The 26,938-nt window shown below is 34.4% G+C and overlaps 2 protein-coding genes across 5 annotated transcripts; both read left to right on the forward strand.

Annotated features, from left to right (window-relative positions):
- The first annotated feature begins 14,682 nt into the window (after window positions 1-14,682).
- Window positions 14,683-22,464, forward strand: LOC140989875 (mitochondrial intermediate peptidase, mitochondrial). Of its 3 annotated transcripts, XM_073459366.1 has the most exons (17): window positions 14,683-14,897; window positions 14,976-15,057; window positions 15,222-15,274; window positions 15,369-15,423; window positions 15,867-16,005; window positions 16,099-16,153; window positions 16,316-16,538; window positions 16,941-17,036; window positions 17,356-17,475; window positions 17,587-17,712; window positions 18,344-18,499; window positions 19,079-19,195; window positions 19,612-19,734; window positions 19,825-19,892; window positions 20,180-20,315; window positions 20,412-20,577; window positions 21,910-22,464. In XM_073459366.1, exons 1-17 carry the CDS (start codon window positions 14,737-14,739, stop codon window positions 22,152-22,154), a joined length of 2,121 nt encoding a protein of 706 aa, XP_073315467.1. In that variant the 5' UTR covers window positions 14,683-14,736; the 3' UTR covers window positions 22,155-22,464. The 3 variants fall into 3 exon arrangements, with proteins under 3 accessions (XP_073315467.1, XP_073315469.1, XP_073315468.1); XM_073459368.1 differs by lacking the exon at window positions 14,683-14,897 and having other exon boundaries at window positions 14,990-15,057; window positions 15,369-15,428; XM_073459367.1 differs by lacking the exon at window positions 14,683-14,897 and having other exon boundaries at window positions 15,013-15,057; window positions 15,369-15,477; window positions 15,866-16,005.
- A 500-nt stretch (window positions 22,465-22,964) lies between these two features.
- LOC140989324 (protein LPA2) lies at window positions 22,965-24,437 on the forward strand. Of its 2 annotated transcripts, XM_073458518.1 has the most exons (3): window positions 22,965-23,418; window positions 24,008-24,170; window positions 24,310-24,437. In XM_073458518.1, exons 1-2 carry the CDS (start codon window positions 23,022-23,024, stop codon window positions 24,151-24,153), a joined length of 543 nt encoding a protein of 180 aa, XP_073314619.1. In that variant the 5' UTR covers window positions 22,965-23,021; the 3' UTR covers window positions 24,154-24,170; window positions 24,310-24,437. The 2 variants fall into 2 exon arrangements, with proteins under 2 accessions (XP_073314619.1, XP_073314618.1); XM_073458517.1 differs by having other exon boundaries at window positions 22,966-23,418; window positions 24,008-24,437.
- Window positions 24,438-26,938: the final 2,501 nt, after the last annotated feature.

Genomic DNA, 26,938 nt, shown 5'->3' on the forward strand with positions numbered 1-26,938 from the left:
TATATTTAATATATAATATCATGTTATTATATAAAAAGAGTCTGTGACACCTTATTATACTAACGTGATGTGATTATTTCACTGTTTATATATTTTTATTGAGTTATATAATAGGGAAAAGTGTTATTCAGTCCCCTTTGAACTTAACTCTTTCTTTCCACTCCCCATTTCCTCAAATACCCTTTAATCCTATTTTAAATTAAATGATTTTCGTCTTTAAATAATGGACCATCATGCTTTCGTAAAATAAATTAAATATTTTACCTTTTTTACCAGAATGCCATCGGGTTATATCCACCGTATTTTACAAACTGCTCCTCACAGTCAAACCACACGATCGGAACCGATGGTTATCGACGCAGATTCCTTCAGCAGCACTTAACACAACCCTAATTCGTTTCCTACCTTAGGGTGTATAGCAAAAGATAAAATTTTGAAAATAATACATGAGAGGGGCTAAGAGCAATGATCTCTTTATTCAAACACAAACAATTATTATTACATTGAAACCTCCTGTAGAGGAGGAGAAACTTGTTTAGCTACTTATAGTAGCCAAACTTGAAAAACACATAAACTTTGAAAGAAAAATTATTACAACTTATTTTGAAAGAAATGAGGAAAATGTTCGATGATCTTCACTTCCTTCTTCCTGCCTTATTTATAGAAGGCTTCTTCGGATTTGAAACTCGGGCTTCAAATCTTGATAAACCTTTACAGCTTGCACATGGACCATGTAGCGGTTGAGTGGTCCATTGAGGTGGTCCCTTCATTTGAAATGTCTTTTTCTAGATCATTAGTCTAGAAATCAACTTCTCTTCTCCTTTTATTTCTCTACAATACTAGTAGAGATTAGCCTGTAAGATATCTACTGAAATCTCGTCTCCTTTTTCCTTGTAATGTTTAATTATATATCGGAGAGGTTCCAGCTGATCTCTGTATCTCTTGATTCTTCTCTTTGAAACTTTTAGATATGTAAAATACATTCTTAAGTTTCGTTTTGGTGTGAATTACAGGTTCTCATTTGTCTCTATTTATAGGTAAAATTTCCGGGACCAGTTTTCTTGCTTTTATTCATTGGATTCCCTTTATTAACGATAAGGTATCCAATGTTACTTTGTCCTTTACCACCTATTATTGGTGGTCCTTGAGTAATTCACCACTCACATAGTGGTCCTTCTTTTCTTAGTGGGTTTGGTCACCTGTCCCTTTTAATTTTGTCGAAGAATCTTTGGCTTTTTGTTTCCTCGAGGAAAATGTGATTGTGGTCCTTCCCCACCTGTCCTTGTTTCGGTAAAATGTTTCCGATCAGATCTCGGTTTGAAACATTTACCGAACTCCGGTTCTTTCTGATTCTGGCATTCAGGACAGATGTTTTCTGACCATCTTCCTATATGTGCCATATTACAGAATTTTCAGCGAGTCTCTTTACTGGTCGTCAGCTTGCTGTTCCATAGAAGATTTCTTTTCTTCTCGAATAAATCTTCTGCAAAACTTGTTGTCTTTCCTGTCATAATGTTTGACAAGAATGATCCATTTAAAGAATTTTGGTAACACTTAAATGAAAACTTGACTTTGTCCATCTCTGTGAGACAGACTCAGATATCTCATGCTCTCCCGGTAGATATGTCATCTTCATTGAATGAAGAGACTAAGGGGGTTTCATTTGTAGGAGGATCCTTTATAAATTTTTGAGAATTCATGTCTGGTCTCCTTAGCTTGATGAAATGAAAGGCTTCGTGTGAGCCTTTCCCTGCTGGTTCTGGTGCTGCACTGAAAAAATACAGCTCCAAAATATCTCCTCTGAACAAATGATCATTGTTTGTCCAAGTTTCATGTACTGCTTCCTGTATCCATTTTGGTAATGCTGATATCTCCGGGAAGCTGGGCGAAGTAGTATAAACTGAGACAAGAGCCTCAAATTCATACCAGGCTTTGACCTCCTTTGGATATGAATTTTGTTTCATCCATACCCTAGGATATTTTCCTGCAACATCAACTCGAACCATGGCTGGGTTGATGCCAATTCTTGTGTTTAATTTCTTCCAATTCTGTTGATAAACCTGAAATGGAGAAATTGCAGTTTCATTATTACCAACCTTAGTTTTGCCTTTGTCAGTACGAGGCCTAAGGTTGATCTCTCCCTCTTCAATTCGCGAGGTGAATGGTTGACTTGAGGACTCGAGATAAGGATTTGAAGTCTCAATTTTTGTTTCAGCCGACTCATCTGGAGATGATCTCGACTTAACACTTGTGCTAGGGGTACTTGAATCCCCTGCTCCAGGTATAGAGTCATGTACTCGAAAACTCTCCATTTGAAAAACCAATGGTTTCTCAATGCCTTGGAGGATAGGCCTTTGTATTACAGACCATAACTGAGTATATGCATGTAAACATCCTGTGATTCGATCAGAGACAATTCTCTTATCAGCTTGTTGAAGCCTTCCCGCAACTTCTGTGTTCAGTGCTAACTTGTTAAACTCAGTTTGAAGCATTTTAAGGTGTTCCCTCAAATGTCTCTGCATCTTGATAATAGCATCAATGTCAATGTTGTCCATCTCTTGTTAAAAAATCTGCAAGAATATTCTCATGAGATTTAATAATCACAATATCAAAAATATAATTTTGACATAATGCTTGTCATCTTAATAATCTGGCCTTCTCAGGTTTAGACTCAATTCTATTCCTTAAGAAAGCTTTCACCTGTGTTTTATCAACTTTCAAAGTGAATTTCTTTGCAATTAAAAATAATGGTCATTTTTCAAAAGCCCTTTTTACTGCATAAAATTCTTTCTCGTTGATATGCCAGCTTATGGCTTCTGCATCTGAGAATAAACCGCTACAATACCTGCATGGTTGTTCTCCATCTAGTGTGAGCTTAGTAAGAACTGCTGCCCACCAATGATCACTGGCATCGGTGTACAATACCAGATTATCCTTATCTTGAGGAATAGCCATCTTTGGAAGATTCTTACAAATCTCTTTTAATTGGCATAGTCCCTTTGTGTGTTCATCCGTCCATATAAATCTAGCATCTTTTTTCAATAATGGACTAAACACTTTCCTGTGTTTTGCTAGATTCTTGATAAACATCCCAGCAAAATTAACAACTCCTAAGAAACTTTGAAGTTGCTTCTTGTCTTTGAGACTTTCTGGAAAATTCTGCACTTTTTCCACTATGTGATCTTGCAGAATAATTCATGATTCATCGATTTCAATTCCAAGGAATTCAATCTTTCTTGTAGCAATGACTGCTTTCTTTTCAGATAAAACCAGTCCTTTTTTTTACAAACATTAGAGAAAATCTCCAAATGTTTAACATGTTCATTCATATCTTTAGATGCTATTAAAACATCGTCAATATAAACAAACATAAACTTAAAATAATCTTTAAAAAGATTATCCATCTTTCTTTGAAATATCTGAGGTGAATTAGCCAATCCCATTGATAATACCTACCAAATATAATGTCCTTGTGGTGTAGAGAAAGCTGTGAATTTCTTACTTTCTTCTTGCATCCGAATTTGGTAAAATCCAGACTTACAGTCGAACTTAGAGAATATCTTGGCATTGCGTATGCAACTTATTAGATGTTCTCTACTAGGTATAAAATACTCATCAAACTGCAGAATTTTATTAATTTCTTGATAATTAATAACTAATCTGGGTTTTCCTCGTTTTATCTCACCATGATTTCTTACCAGACAACCTTGACTGCTATATGGTGACATTCCTGCTTTGATTAAACCAAGGTCCAAATGTTCCTTGATTATAATCTGCATATCCCTTTGATCAATAATATTCATTAGGATAGGCTTGCAACGGACAAATTCATACTCTTTGCCTTCTTTAATTTTAAGTCAAGTTTTGAGTTGATTTCTGTCCCACCATGCCAAAGGATCTTCATTGTAATTCTCTTTGATCCTTTTCTTGACATCTTCTAAAGATACCTTAGATTCAAACTCTACTTCATTCTTTTGTAGAGCGATTTTAAGGCATTCTATTTCTTCTGGTTGGAGATGTTTATCTGCTCTTAACTGGAGCATTGTTTCTCCGAACCGTCTGGAATCTTTCATTTTTGGGTTCAGAAGTGGTCTCGAATCACCACGCTTGCTGCGAAACTGGATTGGCAATTTTCTGTAAAATGCCTCTCTAGTCTCTGGACTATAATTTTGTGGTTACAAGGAGTTGTAAATACTAATCTTCTAGTCTCATTTTCTTGAGTATAAGATTTGAACATTTGTAGGAAATTGTTTCCTAACAAAATATCAGATCATGTATCATGAAAATAAATTGGTGGTGTTTTCACTTTGTACCAAGGTGTTTGCCCAGCACCGTCAATCATGATTTCAGTCATCTTAATCCCTTTACATAAGATTAAGATTCTTCTGGAAAAATCTCTTCCAGCAATTTTTGGTAATTCTCCTTCCAATTTATTTGGAAAAACTCCTCTTTTTGCTGTACAGATTCCAGCCCCTGAATCAATATAAGCAGCAAAATATTTTGCCTTATATTGTTCATATAACATTCTTATTGGAATGTATATGGAGAATGGACTTGTGGTCATTGGATTTTCCACATCTTATCTTCTGTCATAAACTCCATTCCATATTTTAGACGTTTCCAAAGTTTATGTTCATCAAGAAACTCTAGTCCAAGAACCAATTGATCTGGTTCTTTTCCCGGAATCCCTGTGATATGAACTTCCAATTCTCCAACTTGGATCATTCCTTGGTAAGTTCCTATCATAGGTTGTTCTAAATAGTAGATGGTATTACAAGGAAATTGATTCCTTTGTTTCGTAATATCAAATACTATTTCGACCTCCTTCCACCCTTCTGGGCATCTAAGCTTTCCTATTGTTGAAAAAAATTTTAGCTCTTGTTGGGTTTTTTGGACAGGGATTTTTCCCCATCTGTAGCTTGTAATTCTATCTTCTTGAAAAGATAGTCTTCTTGATTCCAATCTAAGACTTTGATTCCTTTTTAGAATCGGTTTGTCTTGTATTTGGATATCTGTTTCCTGTATTACCGGAAACTCAATTCGTTTTGGATAAATTGCCTGAGCAACTTTTCCGAATATTTCTGGTATCTCAATAAACTCATTTCTAATAAACAACTCTGAATGATGTGTATTAGATAGTGCATATGAGATTTGATAAGTAATAGAATATGGTCTATTACCTTCCTTCATCAGTCTTTTTTCCTTGAATTTTTGATGTAATGTCAAGGCTCGACTGAAATCTCGATCTGCCAAGTTGTAGGCTATCCTTGGATAGATAACTCCTACAATCTTGCCTGCACAGAGATTTCCTGAGATAGTTCCCAGCACTGAATCTTGAAAGTTTCCCATTCTTTTATCACATATAGCAATATCAATGGGTGAATCTATTCCTTCTTTGAAAGTAGCTTTTATCATAATCTGGATTGCTCCAATATGAATCCTGGACATAGTCCTTGCTACTTCGATCTTGAGTTTTTGTAATTCCTCCTTAATTTCTTCAGAAGGAATTAACTGCATCTCCATTCTATTTCCAGTAAGTTCCATTGGGATTGTCATTTCCCTTCTAGAAACTTTATAGATCAGATGATGCTTTCTGTTTCTTAGGCCAAGATTTCCTAAGAACTTTTCTACATGTCCTGCAGAGAATCCTTGATATCTCTGTAGACTAGGATTTTCTTTCATGATCCTTTGGACCATGTTATGAGATATTGTTGTCTGGTTAAATAAACCAGACAGATCCTCATGTGTTTCGTGTCGAAACACCTCGCCTTCAGTCAGATTCCGATTCAGTTCCATCTGATTCTCCCTGACTTATGACTTCTTCTTCTTCATATATACTCTCATCTGAAGCAATGTTCTCAAATCGGTATACCTGAATAAGATCTTGGTAATAAACTGCTTCTTCAATATCCGGAGTTGGATCGAAACGTTTAATACCTCTTTTTTCATTTTCTGGACAGTTAGTCGAGATGTGTCCTCTTGATCCACATGTCCAGCAATTACAGTCCTTAAAACTTTCATTAGCTCGTGTATGAGCTCTTCTGAAAGTTTTCTTTGTAGGTGTTCTTCCTGTGCTTCGAGATGTACTCGATGCTTGGGAGGATGTCCTACTCCTTGATGGTCCGCTTCTTTGTCCAGATTTATAAGATCTGGCTTTTTGTCTAGACCATACTGTTCTTGGTTTCAAAGAACTTCTTCCACTTCTAGCATAAGGATGAGTCATGAAACTTTTCTTTTTATGCTCTTGTGGTTTACTTCCAATAATTGTTGGAAGATCATTTTCTTTACAACACAAAAGAGTACGTTTATTAATACCCCTTAAACATTTGTAATTCTTTTGTAATGCTGTCAAATGGCACCATTCCACCAATTTTCCTTTAATGAAAGAAGCTCTTCGTGCCAATGTATCTGGATTTTCAGGTACATATTCCCTTATGAGCATTTCTCTCTAGGGACTTGGCATTTTTGCGAAGAAAAGCTGCATAGCTATATCTTCTTCGACTCCTGAATTCCATCTATATTTAGTGAATAACATAATGTATTCATCTACTAAACAGATGTCATGTAATTCAAGACTATACAGAGCTTGAGTATATTTTTTCCTCTTCTCTGTATCTTGACTATTAAAATAGTCTACCCATATAAATTGTGCTTTAAACAGGGTAGCCATTCTTCCGGCTATCTCGCTTAGAGATTCTCCGGCTAGGACTGACTCTTTGGTTTCCACCGAAGTCATGTCCCAAGCAATTTTCACTGATCTCATAAGACTCATTTCCAAAAGTTTAATGAATCCTTCTCTATTGAGATAAAGTGTTCCTGCTGCGATTCTCATAGCAGATGTCCAATCGTCTATGAGTTCTTCTCTGTTTTTGAAATCTAATACACTAAAAGAAAAGAGTTGAATGCGACCATCGAGTTTCTTCAACCAAGGTTAAGCATAACCCCGTAAGGATGTATAGGATCTAAAACAGTTTTCCCATATGGTGTTTGGTGCAAGAGAATTTGATTTCTTCTTGTCTTTGTTCCCGCAGGGTGTGATCCTCCACCAGTATGGAAATCAGTTTGAGATTCTCTCATGTTTATATTTTGATAGATCCCACACTTTCCCTTGGTGGTTCCTGAGAAGATGACCAACTTATAGCAGGTGTTTCGCCTCCTGCTGTGTTCATCTTTAGATCTACAACTTTGATATTTGCGAAAGATTCTGCAAGTTCTTGTAGATCCTCCAGACCTATCCTTTCTAAAGTTGTCATCAGATTAATTTTTTTTCTGAGACAGACTTGATTAGATTGATTATCTTTTCTTCTTCAATCAAAGGTTTCGACACCATTCTGGCTTTCACTTGTTGATGTAACAAAGGTTCAGTACCAAATGATGGTGATAACCATCCTCCTGAAGGTCTTTTACTAGAACCGGTTTGTTGTTCTAATTTCTGAATTCTTGTTTGAATATCCTTTAATATTCCAAGAATTTCTTCCTGGTTTTCAAGGATTTTCTCTACTCGTTGCGGTACAAAATATAGCATGTTGCCATAATTTTGTACTGTCTTCTGAATTTCTCTAAGATCTAAAAAGAGCTTAGAGGAATCTGATACTATTTCCATAAACTTATTAGATTGAATCATAAGTTTACCTGAGAGTGTTGATGCTTCCCTTTCTGCTCCTGATATCTAACGATAGTTAGATGTTCTTGTGTATATTCCAAAATATTGGAATAATCCTTGTGAATTAATTTTCTCGAACCTAAGTTCGGATTCATAATTTTCGAAATTGTTCTCCTCAAACATGTCATTTCTTTATAATAATAAATAATGTGTTTGAAATAAATTAACCTACTGCTCTGATACCATTTGTGAAGCGCGGGGATCAATTCAAATTAAAATAGAGAATAAGGGTAATTTTGGGATTTTTCATATAAAATTCTCTCACCAGGGAGTTGAGGAAAATTTTTGTTGGATTTAGGTACTGAACTTCAATTTGCCCTATATAATAATTATATATATTTTTTTTTAAGATTTTGTAACAGTCATAAACGACTAGTTTTTACCCTATAAATATGATTTTACAAACACATTCAATCACTCTAAACTTACTTTTCCTCCCTAAAAATTTTCTTCATCAAAATTTTCGTAGAAGAATATGATGGTTCTTTCAAGGTTATTTTGCATAATTATTTATTTTGTTATTATACTCACTAGTCTTGTATTTATCGGAGAATATCCGCCTCAGATTTTTTCTTTATTTTTAAAGAATGCTTGTACTTATAGTTTATCAGTTACTTTTTATTGGCATATTGATAGATTTAGAAATTATTTTTCTAGTACCACCATGTCATATTTGGCAAAGCTCGAACTTGATGTGCTCGACGTTACTGGAAAAATTATATGTCATGAACTCTCGATGTGGAAATACATGAGACCATTAAAAAAAATGATATCTCATCATCACAAGAAAAAGCAAAAGTTATAATATTTTTGCGTCGAAATCTTGATGAATGATTAAAATGTGAATATCTCATTGAAAAATATCTCATGGCTTTATGGAATGAATTAAAAGAAAGATTTGAATATATAAAGGAAGTTATATTTCCGACCGCCCGTGATGAATGGATATGTTAAGATTCTAAGATTTTAAGAAAGTTAGTGATTACAATTCAGCGATGTATCGAATAATCTCGTAATTAAAATTTTGTGGACATGAAGTTACAGAATCAGAAATGCTTGAAATTTTTTTTCCACTTTTTACGCATCAAATATAACTCCACAATAACAATAAAGAGTGCGTCGATTTGCGAGATATTCTGAACTTATCCCATTTCTTCTTGTGGCGGAAAAGAACAACCAACTGCTAATGAGAAATCATCAGTCCCGACTCACTGGATCAACAGTATTTCCACAAGTAAATGTTGTAAGTAAAAATAAATTTAAACCTGAAAACCAAAATCGAAGTCAAAGACAAAGTTTTGGTCGAGGTCGAGGTTGAGGTCGAAATCGAGGTCGTGGACGGGAAGTGATCGTGGTCGTGGTCGTGATCGCGGCTGTGGTTTTGAAAACAATCGATATAGTTACTTCTATAACTCATCTCAAAAGGGCATCATAAAACACCCACTGAAAAGACATCATGAGAACATGAGTGTTAATAAAAATCACTCAAAACGATTTGAAAGTTCTTGTTTTAGATGCGGCACTCCAGGACATTGGTCTCGTATTTGTCAAGCCCACGAGCACTTTTGTAAGCTCTATAAAGAATCGATAAAGGAAAAATAAAAAGAGATCAATTTCACTGAACGAAGTGACCGTTTGAGTGATTCAACTCATTTTGATGGTGCAGATTTTCTGAATAATTTCTCTGAAAATGTGAGGACCCGGACGCTAATTCAATTCTTAATCATCATTAGGATCAATTTACTAATCAAGTAATTTGGGTCATAAAATTATTTTTTTTTAAAATGCGGAACGTAGTGAAATAAATCTCATATACATATCAGTATAAAGGTACAAGTCTTGTACAACATACATTCATCTAAATCTAAGGTTCAACAACTAATTATCAAGTGTTCAAACCCTATTTACATCGAAGTCCGTAGTCTCCACTCTAATCACGATCTCTCCTCATCTCTTTGACCCTGATCATGTCCCACCTGTTGCCATGCACACATACAAACACGACAACAGCCGGATAATTCTGGTGAGAAATACATCCCAGTAAATCAACAAAACATGCAATCATATAATCGATATAAAAGCATGAAACAAATATCAATAACATGTATTAAATCTGAAAACATAAATCGANGTCTGGCACCTCTGTCACAAGACCAATCGTCTAATCACGCTTTCTATAAATCAATAGAACAAGCATATCAATTCAAATCAATGCATATAATAACAATAAGTATGTGGTTTAGGGAAACTCAAGTTATATCTAACTCGAGTCATTCTCCCGGGTTCGACATTGACTTATACCTGTCTTTCGTAGTCTTGGTCTGAAGCAATATAAGTGCTGAACTCAAGACTGTCTCTGTAAATCTGAAATGACATATCGAGAATAGCAATATCAACATTCCATTCACAATTCAATACCGAATCTGATCAATCTGAATTTAATTCAAATCAACGGCATAACGGCACAATCCCGATATCCCCGTTAATACAATAACAACATATATCAATTACAAACCATAACCCATATCCGTTACAATCTGTAATCAATTCATACTCCAAATCTGTTCAATTTCAATCGATAAAATTAGAAAATCATAACAATTCTAAAATCAACTTGTTCTTCGATCTGACTTCGATTCTACGATGTCTAGTATTCCCAGAACACATACTAATGATCAAATTATAATTCTCCCAATACATAAATTTCAAAACATATCAGAAAGTGATGAAATTTACGTCCTTGTGTAGTAGGTGACGAGAGGAGCACAGAACTGTGTTCGGATTTAAATTCTGCTAAACGGATCTTGTACAATCGAATTCTAAGGGATTTAAGAAAACTTGAGAATTAGCTATGGGAGCTCTCGGGTTTCTCCTCAATTCTGAAATGAGAATGAAGGTAATATACATCCAAGTTGCATGGTGAAGACAAGTGTCCAACTCAAATCCATTAATTGCAATTTAGCTCCTGAAATCTTCACTATTTGCAATTTGGTCCTCACAACTCTTTTTAATTCAATTTCAATCCTAATTAATTACAAAAACCGTGGAATCTAATTCATCATTCCAAAATTCTTGAATTAAATAATCTCGAATTAAAATGATATAATCTCGGGCCTTACAAAAATTATCAATCATGTGCTTATATGCTAATGTTTTATTGTATAATTATGATATGTGTTATATTTTTCAATAAATTACATATATATTGTAGGTAATTTTTTCCATTGCATGTCAACTTTGGAAAATGCTATGAACAAAGCTAAACAAAGAACTAATCTCATGGAAGTTTGCATATCTGATAGTGGTACAACGCACATTATTCTCCGAGATAAAAGATATTTTTGGAACTAAAACCAACAAAAACAGTGGTGAATACAATATCAGGTCATGTAGACTTAATTAAAAGTTGTGGTAAAACACACTTTTTTTTTACTTAATGCTACAAAATTTATGATAAATAATGTTTTGTATTCATCACAATCGAAAAGAAATTTGTTGAGTTTTAATGACATATATTCTCATGAGTATGATACCTAGACAATAAATGAGAAAAATGAGAAATATATGTGTCTTATCACATATAAATCATGAAAGAAATATGTAGTTGAAAAACTACCAATGCTCCATACTGGATTGCATTATATACATATAAGTCCAATTGAATCAAACATGGTTGTTGATAATTCTTCAATACTGATTAATTGACATTATCGATTAGGACATCCTGATTCAACAATGATGCGAAGAATTATAGAAAATACAAATGATCATCAGCTGAAAGACCAGAATATATTTCAAAATAGTAAGTTTCAATGCAAAGTATGTTATTTTAGAAAACTTATTATAAGACCATCACCAACTAATATCCAAACTGAATCACCAATATTTTTTGAACGTATTCAGGGTGATATTTGTGGACCAATTCATCCACCATGTGGATCATTTATATATTTTATGGTATTAATTGATGCCTCCAGCAGATGGTCACATGTATGTTTATATTAACTCAAAATGTGGCATTTGCAATATTACTTGCTCAAATAATAAAATTGTGGAATCAATTTCTCAATCATACAATCAATAAAATTAGACTTGATAATGCTGATGAATTTACTTCCCAAACTTCCAATGATTATTGTATGTTAATGAGAATCACTGTTGAGAATCATGTTGCTCATGTACATACACAAAATGGATTAGCTGAATCATTGATTAAACGTCTACAACTGATTGATAGATCAATGATTATGAAAACAAAACTCCATGTTTCTATATGAGGATGTGTAATTTTACATGCTGCTGCATTAATTTGCATTAGACCAAGTGCATATCATAAATACTTTTCATTGTAGCTTGCCTTTGGTAAAGAACCAGACATTTCTCATCTGAGAATTTTTGAATGTACGGTATACGTGCCTATTGCACCGCATCAACGAACAAAAGTGAGACCTCAAAGAAAGATCGGAATTTATGTTGGTTATGATAGCCCATCAATAATTCGATATTTTGAACATCATACATGCGACGTGTTTACAGCACGTTTTGCTAATTGTCATTTTAATGAGGGAATCTTCCCAAAAGGAAAATTGAAACATATCGAAAAGAAAATTACATGGTATACATCATCATTGTTACATCTGGATCCAAGAACTAAACAATGTGAAAATGATGTACATCAAATTGTGCACTTGCAAAGAATAGCAGATCAAATACCAGATGCATTTGCAGACATAAAAGAGGTAACTAAATTATATATACATGTTGTAAATGTCTCTGCTCGAATTGAAATTCCAAAGAAACAAATTGAAAACACTCATGATGTCATTAAACGCTTGAAGCGTGGAAGATCAATCGGTTCCAATGATAAAAATCTAAGAAAAAGAAAAAAAACATAAAGAAACACGATATCAAAATATAGAATGATATTTCAACAGAAATACATGATGATGAAAATGTTCTTTTAGAACCACAAACTGATAAGAACTGTGAAATCTCTATCAATTATATTAATACTGGAAAATAAAGAACCGAAAAGATATAAAAGAAATTGATGAGATGTTTTCTTACAATGTGATATTTGACATCATAAATGACAATGGAGATCATGGATCAAAATTTTTTGGTGAATGTAAAAATCGACAGGACTTGATAAAATTGAAAGATGCTATCCAGGTTGAAGCACAAAGTTCAAAACCCAGTGAATGTTATTCTGTGAAATTGCAAAGATCATTATATGAGTTAAAGCAGTCAAGTCGAATGTGGTATAATCAGCTAAGTGAACACTTAATGAAAAAAAAGATACGTAAACAATTCAATATGCCCTCGCGTTTTCATTATGAAAACAACATTCAGATACGTAATTATTGCTGTATATGTTGATGATTTAAACATCATTGGAACGAATAAGGAAATTCAAGTGGTTTTGTTGTACTTGAAAGAAGAATTTGGAATGAAGGACCTTGGAAAACAAAGTATTGTCTGAGTTTGCAAATTGAACAAAAAGAATGTGAAATATTTTTTCACTAGTCAAATTATACAGAAAAGTTCCTTAAACGTTTTAATATGGATAAATCAAATCCTTTAAGTACTCAAATGGTTGTTAGATAATGAAACATAGAAAATGATCCATTCCGTCTATGTTAAGATGATGAAGTTATTATTGGTCCAAAAGTACCATATCTAAGTGCTATTGGTACCCTTATGTATATTGCAAATCATAAAAGACCTGATATATCTTTCGCTATAAATTTATTGGCAAGATTTAGCTCATATCCAACAAAGAGACACTGGAACGGAATTAAACATATATTCCGTTATCTACAGGAACGACAGACTTAGGACTTTTGTATTCAAAAGATATCAATCAAAACATAATTGGTTATGCTGATGCTGGGTATTTATCTGATCTATACAACACACATTCCCAAACCGGATATGTTTTTACTCGTGGAGGCACTGCAATTTATTGGCGTTCATAGAAACAAACACTCGTAACAACTTCATCAAATCACGTCGAGATTATTGCACTACATGAAGCAAGCCGTGAATACGTGTGGCTAAAATCAATGACCGAACATATCCAAATCTCACGCGGATTATCATTCGACAAAAAGCCTATGACACTATATGAAGATAATGCTGCATGTGTTACTCAAATGAAAGAAGGATACACAAAAAACGACATAACTAAACATATTTCCCCTAAGTTCTTCGCATTCGCCCAAGAACATGAGAAGAATAAATATATTGATATTCGTCACATTTAGTCAAGTGAAAACTCGTCAGATATCTTCACAAAGGCACTTCCTACGACAATATTCAGAAAACATATATATAATATTGAGATACGCAATCTACGAAATTTGTGAATAATTGTTCGTGTTAACGTGATGGAAAGTTTACGTGATTGCACTCTTTTTCTCTTACTATGGTTTTTATCCCAATTGGTTTTTCCTAGTAAGGTTTTTATCCCAATGAGTTTTTTCTAGCAAGATTTTTAACGAGACAATATAAAAACACATAATGAAAACAATCATTGTATCATGATCATCATCACAAGAGGGAGTGTTGAAAATAAGAAATTGAGTGTTGAAAATAAGAGTTGTAAATATTGAAAATTAGTGTGTGATGATGTATGTATGAGAAAATAANGAGTTGGAAATATTAAAAATTAGTGTGTGATGATGTATGTAATGATGTATTTATTTTTAGATTATTTCAAAGAAATTCTATAAATATGTCTATCAATTTGTGAAGAAAAACACAATTGAGTGGAGAAAATTTATAAAAATATGTAGTTTAATATATTTTGTGAGTTTGAGATTTTTAATTTTTTACCGTAAATTTTTTCTTTTAATAATAATCATATTATACTAACTTTTTTTGATTATGTTTATAATTTTAAAGATTCATACGTGAGTTTTTCAAAATTATTATTTTATTGATTTTTAAAAAATAAAATCATAAATTTATTATATGTAAGGATTATAAAAAAGATTAAGCTTTAATTGATTGAAGTTTTGGAAGTCACTTGATTTACGGACGGAACAGGAAAAAAGTATTTTGTTTTCACCATGCGAGCTCTGCTCCGTAGACGCTCGGCGTATTTTATCTGCTCAGGCCGCCTTCTACACTCCGCTAGGGCTCCATGGATCAAAGAAACTGGTTTATATGGATTCGACCACTTGAAGAACCCGCAGGGGTTCCAGCGCATGGTTGATGTTGCAATCGATCGGTAAGGAAAAAAATTTCTTGTTACTTTTTCCTATTTTTTCGATTTCGGTATGTGTGATGTTTACACTTATTGTGCTAGGTCGAACGAGCTCGTTAATTATATCGCCGGAATGCCTTCAGCTCCCGAAATTATTAAAGCAATGGATGAGATATCCGATACGGTGTGTTTTCTTTAATTCTTTAGCTTCTCAGTTTTTCCTTTATGGTGGATAGTGAATCATTGTTGATGCATTGGTGTATCTCCTATGAAAAACACAAGCACACTAATGCCAAATTTTTTACTTTCAATGAGAGTTATGTGCTCGGGGTGCTTGCTATTTGGTAGGTTTGTACTGTCGTTGACTCTGCGGAGCTTTGTCGGCATACACATCCAGATATGTGAGCTCTTATTACTTAAGTGTGTGTGTGCTTATCTACTTGATTTTTACGTTGGTGATTTTTTTTTCTTTGTGGGTTTTGGTTTTGTATCTAGGGAATTTGTGGAGGAGGCGAGCAAAGCATCTCTGCGCATAAATGAATATCTACATGTGAGGTGACTGCTGATAGTGGTTTATGTTCATCGAACCAACTTGGTGCAAGTTGATAAAGCTCATGGCTTTCTCGAAGTGATGGTCTTCTTTAAATGATTGTTGGAATTTTTGCTATCTACAGCATGTAATTTTTTTGTTGGATTACCGAGTTGGAAAGATGGTAATGATTTTAAAATTTTAAGGACCATCTGAACCCGATCTTTATGTAAGTCTCTGATATTAGGATTTGTCTATCAAAAATAAGATTAGGCAGCTAAGCACTAAGAAATCCAAAATGGGATTTTCACTATTCTGAATTGTTGGTGTAGAGAAGATATAACAGGACTTTGGCACAGCTGACAAGCGTAAAGCTATCGAAAAATGATTCATGAAAGTATCTTATAATATCGAGCTTCTTGCATTTGCTTGTTTAGTATTATAACGATAATATTGTTTTGCAGTGTCTTAACTCGAATCCTAGTTTGTACCTTGCTGTTGTAAAAGCTGAGACCAATAATCACATGCTTACTGTAGAAGCTGCGAGGGCTGCGAATTATCTGCGCATTGACTTGGAGAAAGGTGGAATTCATCTCAGCCCTGGTATTGATCCTTCTCAAGTAGCTCTCACTTTTTCTTCTTCATATGCTGCTTCCTTTTTTATAGTTGACCTTTTCAAATTCTGTCACTTGACAGAAAAGTTGGACCGAGTTAATCAGCTAAATATAGACATTGTCCGCCTTTGCAGACAGTAAGCACACATTTCTTCTTGGAGAAGATCTTACATTTTTTCTCATTATTTTGTGCTACCATTTAACTGTTTGTAGAGACCCAATTCTGGAACTTATTCTGTTTGTTTTTTTCTCTAATCAATTGCAAATTATTTTGTGTGTAATAATTGTCTCTTGATCAGGTTTAATGAAAACATTATCACTGACCCAGGTCATGTGGATATATTCCCAGCATCACGTATTCCAATAAATTTGCATCATCTCGCCAAACCCATCAACCGCCCTTCGTTAGTGGTCTCAAGGAGATCAACAGGATCAGATTATAATTTGAAAGAGAGAGGATTTCGTTTAGCGACAGAACCTGATGCTTTGTGCTCTATTTTGCAGTTGGCGTCTGATTCTGAGGTACTTTCTACATTTGTTTGTACTTCATAGATATCTTGAAATGGAATTTCACCTTCTGAGTAAGCCTTTAGTTTTCCCTTCAGAATGAGGGGAAAAATTAGTTGACTGATGATTTCTTCTTGAAAAAAAGGTAATTAGAGCTGCAAATGGTACCTTCATTTTTCTCTAATTACATTTTTAGGGAAATGGAGTTCAATGATCAGGATTCTGTTGATAGTTCGTAAGCTATGTTATTTCCTTGTTTCTTATACCAATTTAGATGGGTGCATGGGATTAATTTTTCAAGATGGATTTTTGTACAGCAATCTCTGATAAAAGCATTTATTCTACTTGTTTTTGTTTTTCATGACGTTATATCATCTTATTTAAAAAAAATGGTGATAATCTCTTAGACTTGTCCAGGTTAGAAAGTTGGCTTACATCGAAGGAAATTCTGCTCCACGTGCAAATCTGAAAGTTCTGGATAAGCTTCTTGCAGCACGTCATGAGTTCTCCGAGGTTAGCAAGCGCATTATAATAAACTTCAATTTTTGACTTTATTGAAGATGGTAATTATGTTTTACGGGTTGAAGTTGTGATGAGGGTAGGTACAAAGGTGGGTTTGTAATGTACCTAGTGAATGAAATCTAAAGTTGTGTGGAAGATTAGTTTTGAATATCACTATTTAGATTTTGTGATTATTTTGTGGCGAAATGCATTTTTTTTCCTCATTAGTCGCTACTGTTTTGCATCTCTTTTTACTTGCGTGTCAATTACCTTGAGCATATCTTGCAGAGAACTGAAATCAATACCTGTCATGCAAAATAATTATATGCAGATAATGGGAAGTAAATCTTATGCTGAATTCACTCTTAAGGATAATATGGCTTCATCACCTGAAGTTGTTCGGTCTTTTCTGAGTGACATGAGTAAAATGGTCAGACTAAAGGCTGAAGAGGTACATCACTAGTTACTCCTTATGTATAATAGATTAAAATTGTTAATTTGTCTATTATTGCTGCAGGCATTTTTGTTTGGCTTGACAGATTATTGCATATTGTTACTGTAGGAGCTTAAGAATATTTCAAATTTTAAGAGCAGCAAAGGTTTTCTATTTGGTGAAGTTGTTGAGCCATGGGATGAGCCATACTTCACTCGAATGATGAAATCATCAACCCACAATCTGGATTTCTCAGTTAATTTGCTCTTTATATCCCATGTTCATGTGGATTGTGCATTGAATACGCTTTTTTTATTTTTTTATGTATGTTTGTCTGCAAGAAGCTCGTGCATTTGAAATTTCTCTGGGAAAAGAGTGTGAATTTTTCTATATGGGTGTTTTATGCAAATAAGAGGTTTGAATAATAAACAATGGCTTGACGAACTTTGTGTAGCAGAAAATTATGAATGAGTCACTTTACACGTTGGCTGAAATCTAGTGCATGTCCAAAAACACATAAGTAATGCATTGAAAATGCAGATGGCAATGGCTGTCAAGATAGTGAATGGAAATGTTATAAATAAACGGCTTATGTTTTGTCTGCTTATGCCAGTCAAACTAATTAATAAACCTTTTGATGGCACGCTCATGATTTTTATGAGTTAGAAAATCTGTCCATTTCCACTACCCTTTAGTCTACTAGAGAGATTTGTAAACTAAGGAGACAAATGCGTGATAGACATTCCCAGCATTTTCTTATCTCCTAGTTTTGATAGCCTAAGTTTGGTTTAGTAATTGAATATTCCCGTTCTGATTTTGGTGGTTTTAAATTTTATTTGTCTATTATTCAAAGGCAATGAGCTGATGTTGCTGTATAATTTTGTAGGTTGTTGCGTCTTATTTTTCCTTGCCACAATGTATCGAGGGACTAAAAGTTCTGGCCAAGTCATTATTTGGGGTAAAATTTCAGGAGATACCACTTTGTCCTGGTGAATCATGGCATCCAGATGTGCTGAAATTATCCCTTCACCATCCTAATGAGGTGCATAAATGGAACCTTCTCTTTGATATATGTACTCCGTGCTCTTCCTTACCCAGTCATTCAGAAAAGTAAATAACTAATAGCAAATTATACGATCTTTATATATCAAACACAAACATCATATGTTCAGAATGTTCCCATTCATGTTGCCTTGCTCGGTAGTTTTATAGCCTCCATCTTCCCCAGTTAGTTTTTTCATTTCTTCTGACTTTTGAGGGTAATAACTAATAAGCGATAACCTGCCAGTTTCATGCACCCGGTTGAATTATTATTGCCCAAAGAAGTTACATTCGCTTCTGTAACTGCTTATCTGCTAGTCAAGCATTTGAAGTTAATCTTTTGAGTGTTCTAATCTGTATACATAGAGCCGTTGTAGATCCTGGTAATACTAATTTTATCATTTTTGTCTTCGATTGTGTGGGTTGAATATATGGAAGTAGTGTTATGTAGCTCCAGTGCTCCAAATTTCTCAGAAAGAAACGGAGTTGTTTTAGTGAATATGGCATCTACATGAATACATCTGCTATCTTTGAGCATAATTTCATCCTTAAATTTTTTTAATTGTACACAATGATGCAGGGTAACTTGGGGTATTTGTACCTTGATTTGAAATCGAGAAAGGGTAAGCATCCTATCTGTGCTCATTTTGCTATCAAAGGGGGGCGCCGGATTTCAGAAATAGAATACCAAGTACCGGTGTGCAAACATTTCGTCTGCCTCCTTTCTTTCTTTTATTTATCTATTTTTTTATTTTACACTTATGTGGCAATGCCAAGAAATCTGATACAATTGCTATTAAAAATACACAATTCATGAGTTGGCATGTTCCTTGATTTGTGCTCACTACTTGTTCTTGCGTGGAAGATAATTCAAATCAGAATGAATCTTGGAACAACTACTGGTATTATAAAAAGGTGAACATGAAAGGCAGTTGCATATTTGAAATTTGTTTGGGTGGACATTTCTGAATTACCAGCTAGTACAGAATATGATTATTTTAACATATAGCATATACAATTTGGCAGATAATCGATACCAATCTTTGTGTTCATTATTTTATTTTATTTTCCTTGTGCTTACAGATATATCATCTCGTCGTTATTTTTTTGCAGATTGTAGCACTGGTTTGCAATTTTCCGGGGTCAAACTTTACTTCTGTGAAGCTTCATCATTCTGATGTAGAAACACTTTTTCATGAGTTTGGGCATGCTCTTCATTCATTGCTTTCCAGAACGGTAAAGTTTGTCCTTTTACCTAAGTCGAATAGATTTCGCTTAAACATGAAGTAACACGATCGTAATTCTTCTGAATGGTTTCTCTTTCAGGATTGCCAACATTTTTCCGGAACCAGGGTTGTTCTTGATTTTGCAGAAACACCTTCAAATCTCTTTGAGTGAGTCGATTGTTGTTTCTAGGCCCTGCAACTATAAATGTACAAATTAAGACAACAATTCCAAATTTCTGCTTTGTATGACACATGATTACTCAAAGTAGTAAGTAAAATAATAATATTGAGGGTGGGTGGTCTTTAAGATTGGGCTTCATTTCCTATTGCAGTTTGAAAACATCTCAGACTATATGTCAAACATTGATCTAAGCTTCATGCTGTTATCTGGTGGAAGAATAAAAGCCCTATCTTTTGCATGATTGGCCTTTCTTTCATTTTATTGTGAATGACAGGTACTTTGCTTGGGATTATCGAGTCTTAAGGACATTTGCAAAACATCATTCAACAGGTGAACCGATACCTGAAAATTTGGTAAAATCACTAATAGGAGCAAAAAATATGTTTGCTGCAACCGAATTGCAACGCCAGGTTTGTTGTCCAATGCTCAAATGGATTAATCATTTGCTATGTCCATTACAGATGACACACTGACATACTTAAATCTTTTACCTGCGTCTTTTCCAGATCTTCTATGCCTTGATCGATCAAACACTTCATACAATGCAGCCCTCTACAATCCAAGATACAATTTCTGTTGTTTCGGATCTGAAAAGAGAGCACACCAGTTGGAGGCACGTGGAAGGAACTCATTGGCACACACGATTCAGTCATCTTGTTACTTATGGTGCAGGTACTATTGAGCGCTCCGGATATTCATCTGTAGGGATGTAAACGATCCAAACCAAACCAAACAGTATCAGGCTTGAGCTTGGCTCGTTTAGGATTGTTTGAGGGCTCGAGCTCGATTCGAGCTTCTATTATCAGGTTCGAGCTCGGTTTGTATTGAAATTACTAAGCTCGAGAAAACCTCGAGCTCGGCTCGTTAAAAGCTCGTTTATTATGTTAATCAAGCCTAACTCGAGCTTGATTCATTAATAGCTCGTTTATCATGTTTAACAAGCTTGGTTTGAGCTCGGCTCGTTTTCGATCTCGTAAAGTATAGAATTGAGCACGAGTTTGAGCTTGATTCGAGCTTATTAAAAATTAAATATATCTATGAACTAATTTTGAATTAGAAATAAAAATATAAATTCATTCATAAATAACCAAAACGACAAAAATAACAACTAGAAAAACATAAAATCATTATATTATTGAACATCTCAAAATAATACATCTAGCATCCAGATAACAAATATTCGTCATACACTGATATCACCATATAAATAATATTGCAATAACTTCACTCCTTTGATACTCCATTTGTTGTGTTCCAAATAAATTTTATTTTTTAATCAATATAAATTCATTATATTCAATTTAATATAATATTTTAGGATAATAATTTGTAAAGTTACTCAACGTGTTGGGGAAAAAAAATAAGTTGGTGTATTTCTGTTAATTTATTATGTTTTAAAGAACGTTTTAGTATAATGATATGCAAGTATGATAAAAAATGTAATTGTAACTACGTGGTGTAAATTCATCTTTTTTTCAACTATATTTTGTGTTCAATTCCTTTCATTGACATTAGTACTAATATTTTTATTTGTCAACTCAACAAATGAGCCAAGTTCGAGCTTATGAGCCACTTAAACGAGTTGAGAATTGAGATGAAGCTTACAAGCCACCTAAACAAGCCGAGCTCGAGCTCGAGCTTATTATCGAACATGTTTGCGAGCCTATTATCGAACATGTTTGCGAGCTCACGAGCCGAATATCCTTAAGTTTGAGCTTCGTTTGATTAAATTTTCGAGCTCAAAATCGAGCTTGAGCTTGGCTTGATATGATTAACAAACGAGCTCAAACGAGCTTTTTATCGAACCGAGCTTCGAATAGCTCGCAAACGGTTTGGTTCATTTACATCCCTATTCATCTGCCTAATACATTAGTTAGTTTTAGACATAGCAGGTTCGAGAACAGAAATTATGCACATCTACCATCTAATTTGCTTGTTCGTTTGTATTTAGAACGCTATAGCCGCACTGAAATTTTGTTTTCCTTCTCTTCTTTCAAATTGCAGGTTACTACAGCTATCTGTATGCCAAATGCTTTGCTGCAACAATATGGAAAAAGATTTTCGAGGAAGACCCATTATCAGAAGCTGCAGGATCTGCTCTAAGATCGAAATTCTTGGAGCATGGTGGAGCCAAGGATCCAGCCATCATATTGAAAGACCTTGTAGGGAATTCTGTGATAAGAAATCTGGATGGAGGCATTATCCCTGACATTACGAGCCTCGGCGAGGAGATGAAGCTAGTGAACTAGAGATTAAGTGCCACGATAGTCAAGAAGAAATAGAGGCCGTTTCTTGAACAATAAGACAGACGGGTGAACAGAAGGGCAAAGTTACGTTGTTCGGAGAACATAATTTGACTGAAGCATCTTGGCAAGCGATGCATTAAGGACAACTGAGTTAATCGGCTGGGATTGAATTGATTTTGATTTCTTGCGTTATTTGGGTAGCTGATATTTGTATCATGATGTATAAAAGTTGGAAAATTTTCTTGATTCCCATGATGAATTCATGGGCCATTACAAACTCATCTATTACCTCAATGTATTTTCAAATTTTGAATACACAAATCGTCATGTTTTCAAATCTTGGCCAAAATCTCATCTATATGTGTTTTTAGGGATATGTAAGCTCAATAATGGAAAACAGGAGAGTTATTAATCACTAGGGTTCAATAATCTCAAGATTTCACCGAGTAGTGTATGTAATTGATATTTCAAAAATTACACATTTGATATCTTTAAGCTCTAATCCGACTAAAAAAAATTTGTCTCTGAGTTTTTTAAAACTCCTTGAAGTCTAACCTTTCCACATCCCAAGCCCAACTCGTTAATATCAAGTCCGAGCCTTCCCCAAATTTAATTTCTAGATTAATCCCTGATTCATACATAAATAATTATAATTATAAATAATTTAAATATTATAATATATAAATCATTATATCATTTCAAATAATATAAATATTTCAAAACTAAAATAATATAATAATATTTTTTTTTGTAGACGCCTTAGTTTTGAAATTTATATGAAGCTGGAAGTCGCACTTTCAGGTACTTAGTTTCCGGCGCGGTTGGGTAATGTAATGTTCAACTAAAAAATCTATACAAAGTAAACTGAACATGGCGCTAATATTCCACTACTCCTCATCTTTTCTCACAAATAAACCGCATCTCCTCCACAAACCAGACCTTAATCCCACCAAATTTTCCGTCAAATCTCAGCAAGATTCTTCTACAGAAGAAGATACTTCGAACCCATCTTCCGAAAATCCCGGAAACTCGTCTTCCGGAAGGGGATTCGGCTCCTCGGCTTCTGCAGATGTTGCGGGCAAGAAGCAGCAGCTGAAGGGGAAAAGAGACGTTATCCGCCGAGATCCGGTGGAAAAACCGAGCTTCGCGTCGCCGCAGCAGGCGGGTAAAGTTGAGGGGCTGACGAAGAATGAGAGTGCTTTTTTACTTGCTTGGTTGGGCCTCGGCGCGATAATTCTTATTGAAGGCATTGCTCTTGCTGCCTCAGGTGTGGTTTTGATTATAGCAATTAAAATACATTTTTTCATTGCTGCGATTAGTTTGAATTTAAATCCAATTCTTTGATACTTATAGTTCGTTTATGTATTGGCAGAATATTGTTTTTTCGCGGTGTGTTTTTTTATTTTCTTGTTACTATGAATTGAGGCTGTGGAATTTTTTCTTTTATATGAGAAATTTCTGTGAATGTATTAGATTCGAGGTGTTCACTCCTGTTTCAAGACATGCTGTAGAATTAAGGTATTGTTTTGCATTAACTTAATATCTCCGAACGTTTAGAGAACATATCTGGAAGGCCGGAATTAGTCAAGCTAATTTTTTTTTAGCAAAACCAGGAGTTCATGTGTTTTGATAAAACTAATATATCTTATGAGAACTAGCCACCTCTTTAATTATATGTGGTTCATATATTTTGAGAACTAGCCGCTTCATCAGGTATACAGATCTATGCAAAGTGCATAATCTGTATATGTTGTTTGCATACACATGTAATGACCCGATGATGCATCATTTTGTCTTATGATGAATCAATGTCTCAAAACTTGCAGCTTGTGTAGTGACATCATTGATGCTTGCAGGTTTTCTACCCGGAGCATGGGATGACTTCTTTGTCAAGTATTTATATCCATCTTTCACCCCAACTGTCTTCTTGTTTGTTGCTGGAACAGTCTCATATGGAGTTTTAAAGTCTTTGCAGAACGAAAAATCTTCAACCGAAGACTGAACCTGCAGAATGATATCGTGCGTTTATGAATTACGACTCCTTTGTTCTATCCTGCATTTTCTTTTATTGCTTATCATGTTAATGAGTTTCACTTGACATGATAAGTTTTTTTGATGAGAAATCACGACTAAGTTTTTTCCTTTCATCTCAATGCAGCGTTTCTCCATATGGTTCATCCATCGATCATTCTTGTTGTCATTGTTTCTTCCGACCTTTTTATTTATCATCATGTATTTATATCGAAATATTGACACTTACAATTATAATAGATTGACATTGGTTTCTGTTTTGTCTTATTTTTTGTTTTTTAATGTTGAAATTGTTATCTCTAAGTAATAGGTTTTTACCATGTTACAAATTCTTAAATTATCTGTCTCTGCCACATGGTTCCTATGTCAAAATTTTCTTCATTCGGGTTTGGTAAGAAATGTTGTTTGGCTCTGAATTTCGAAGTTGCTAAAGCTCAAGTTTGAGAAAATGGAGAACGTGGGTTGTTCTAATATGACAAATTGCATCATTAAGTTCAGTTTCCCTCGAATTCTTTTCTTTACCTCTTACTGAACTATAAACTACTAAAACCTTTAACATATAAATCCCCCCTCATAGCATTGTTTCAGCTTATTTCTCTAGTAGCAAAACTATGTATTGAAAGTGTTAATTATTTTGACATCCTCAGACCTTGTTGGATGCAAGGAAAACTTTGATGCAAACATCTTTAGCAGATTTAATGCCACGTGTTGTACAAAACTTTAAAATCATGAAAACCTCATTTCATGGCTACTGGAGATTTTCATGGAGGGTTCGATGATGATTGACTTTTTATCTGATAGTCGAAAGTATAAAAATATAATTTTTTAAAAATAAATTCTTCATAAAAAAAGAGATTTTCAGGGAGTGGCTGTCTCATAAGTAATATACTTAATTCCACTTGTTATTCCGCATGTGCTGCTTCAAGAGTTGACAACTCGAGATGAAATACTTGTAATCGGAAGTTCAGTAATTTGCCGCATTCTTTTACGAAAGCATAAACCTTTCTTTTTCTTTCCGTTGGCCATTTGTGTAAGCTTAGAGCAAAGGTAGCCTTTTGCTGTTTTATCACGATTTTCTGTATGTCTAATCTCCCTTATGGCAGCTGCTGTTTTGTTTCATGGATCAACTATCTGTCACGCCTCGAGCCTACGAGGCACGGGCATCGGCGGTACTCTTGAAAATTTAGCAACAGTACTTAGCCCTAACAATATAAAACTCAGAACTGAGTTTTATTCATTAAACCAAGAGTTTTACAACTTTTAAACCGAAACAATGATAAGCATAAAAATATCTCAATTGAAATTGAATGAAACGCGCAACACAAATTCAAAACTAAACGGCAACCGTAGGAAATCTCAATACAGCATCAGTCCAGCAGATTCACCAGCCCAAAATGCTGCATATTTTTTTCTTCCATCTCACTTTCATCTTGGAGGTGAAGTCAATAGTGAGTGATATACTCGTCGTTCGGTAAAAAAAAAAAACATATTTTCTATATTTAAAAAAATAATATACCAAAATTACGTAAAAATAGATTTGAAACATGAACTGAAACAAGTCTAAAAATTATCAACCGATTTCTCTAGTTTCACCCTCCTATAATGGTAAATATCTCAACCTTTGTCCAATCTCCAATTTAGCCAAACCAAGTCTCTCATTTATTTCATTCATAACAAAATTATTGTCAATTACTACCATCAATCAAAATAGCCGGTCCATTCTTTAGATTTGCATAACCATGTATAAGTGCCTTGTTAATCAATCTTCCACTCCCCATTTGAGTTAATAAATATTTGGATGATCGTCGTCCCCATGCAAAAAAGTAATAACGGTGTCATAAAATTTGAACGACTTAACATATATTTAGATGACGTAACATATAAGGTGGCAGACTGAACACTTTATTGGGTGAGTGAAATTTTAGTGTTGGAGGACTGAACAATTAAGGATGAAAATATATAAAAAAAATAATCTTTTACATTATTTGATATTGAAATCACTCTTGCTCGCGTGCATCTCTCTCGCTCTTCCTACACTCTACGCTAGCATGCCTTATAGAGCAATTATGATGAATCATATCTATATTACAACACAACTGACTTTTTGCCAAACTAAACATTTTTCTTCTAATCTTGCTAGTATTCTAAGGTTAGTTTTCGCTGTTATCCATGTTGTTAGAAAAATTGCTAAAACCAGTAGCGTGAAAACAAACTTGTAGAGATAAAGTAATAACCGAAACAAGTGTGATGTTTACAGTATGACTATTATGTAAAAGAAAACAAAACCAAACCGAGGCCTGTAGCATGTACAGTTTCCTTAAAACAGATTCGCCCTCTCCGGTATGTGCTTCGAGGTTTCAGCGGACGTCTGTTTCCCAGGATACAACGGAACAACCAGCAGTGACTTAGCACGAGACACTACTACGGCGAACTGAAAACGTACCTTTACTTTATCACCGAGATTTTACGAGAGGCCAAATGGAAAGATAACAATATGTAATGCAAGAGAGAGCTTGAAAGAGAGAAAATTTCATGTACTTGAAATGAGGAAATGAACCCACTATTTATAAGCCCCAAAATGCACACCAAGAGTCATGGAAGATTAATTAACTCAATTAATCTTCCCATTAACTCAAGAATATGAAGAGTCAAAACTCTTCAATTAACTCAAGAATGTGGAGAGCCAAAAGACACTCCCACATTCATGAGACACAATTTTTTATTCAACCTTTAAATTTTTATTAAAATTTCCAACA

The sequence above is a fragment of the Primulina huaijiensis genome, chromosome 12, assembly GCF_012295235.1.
Source record: "Primulina huaijiensis isolate GDHJ02 chromosome 12, ASM1229523v2, whole genome shotgun sequence".
Classification (NCBI taxonomy): Eukaryota; Viridiplantae; Streptophyta; class Magnoliopsida; order Lamiales; family Gesneriaceae; genus Primulina; species Primulina huaijiensis.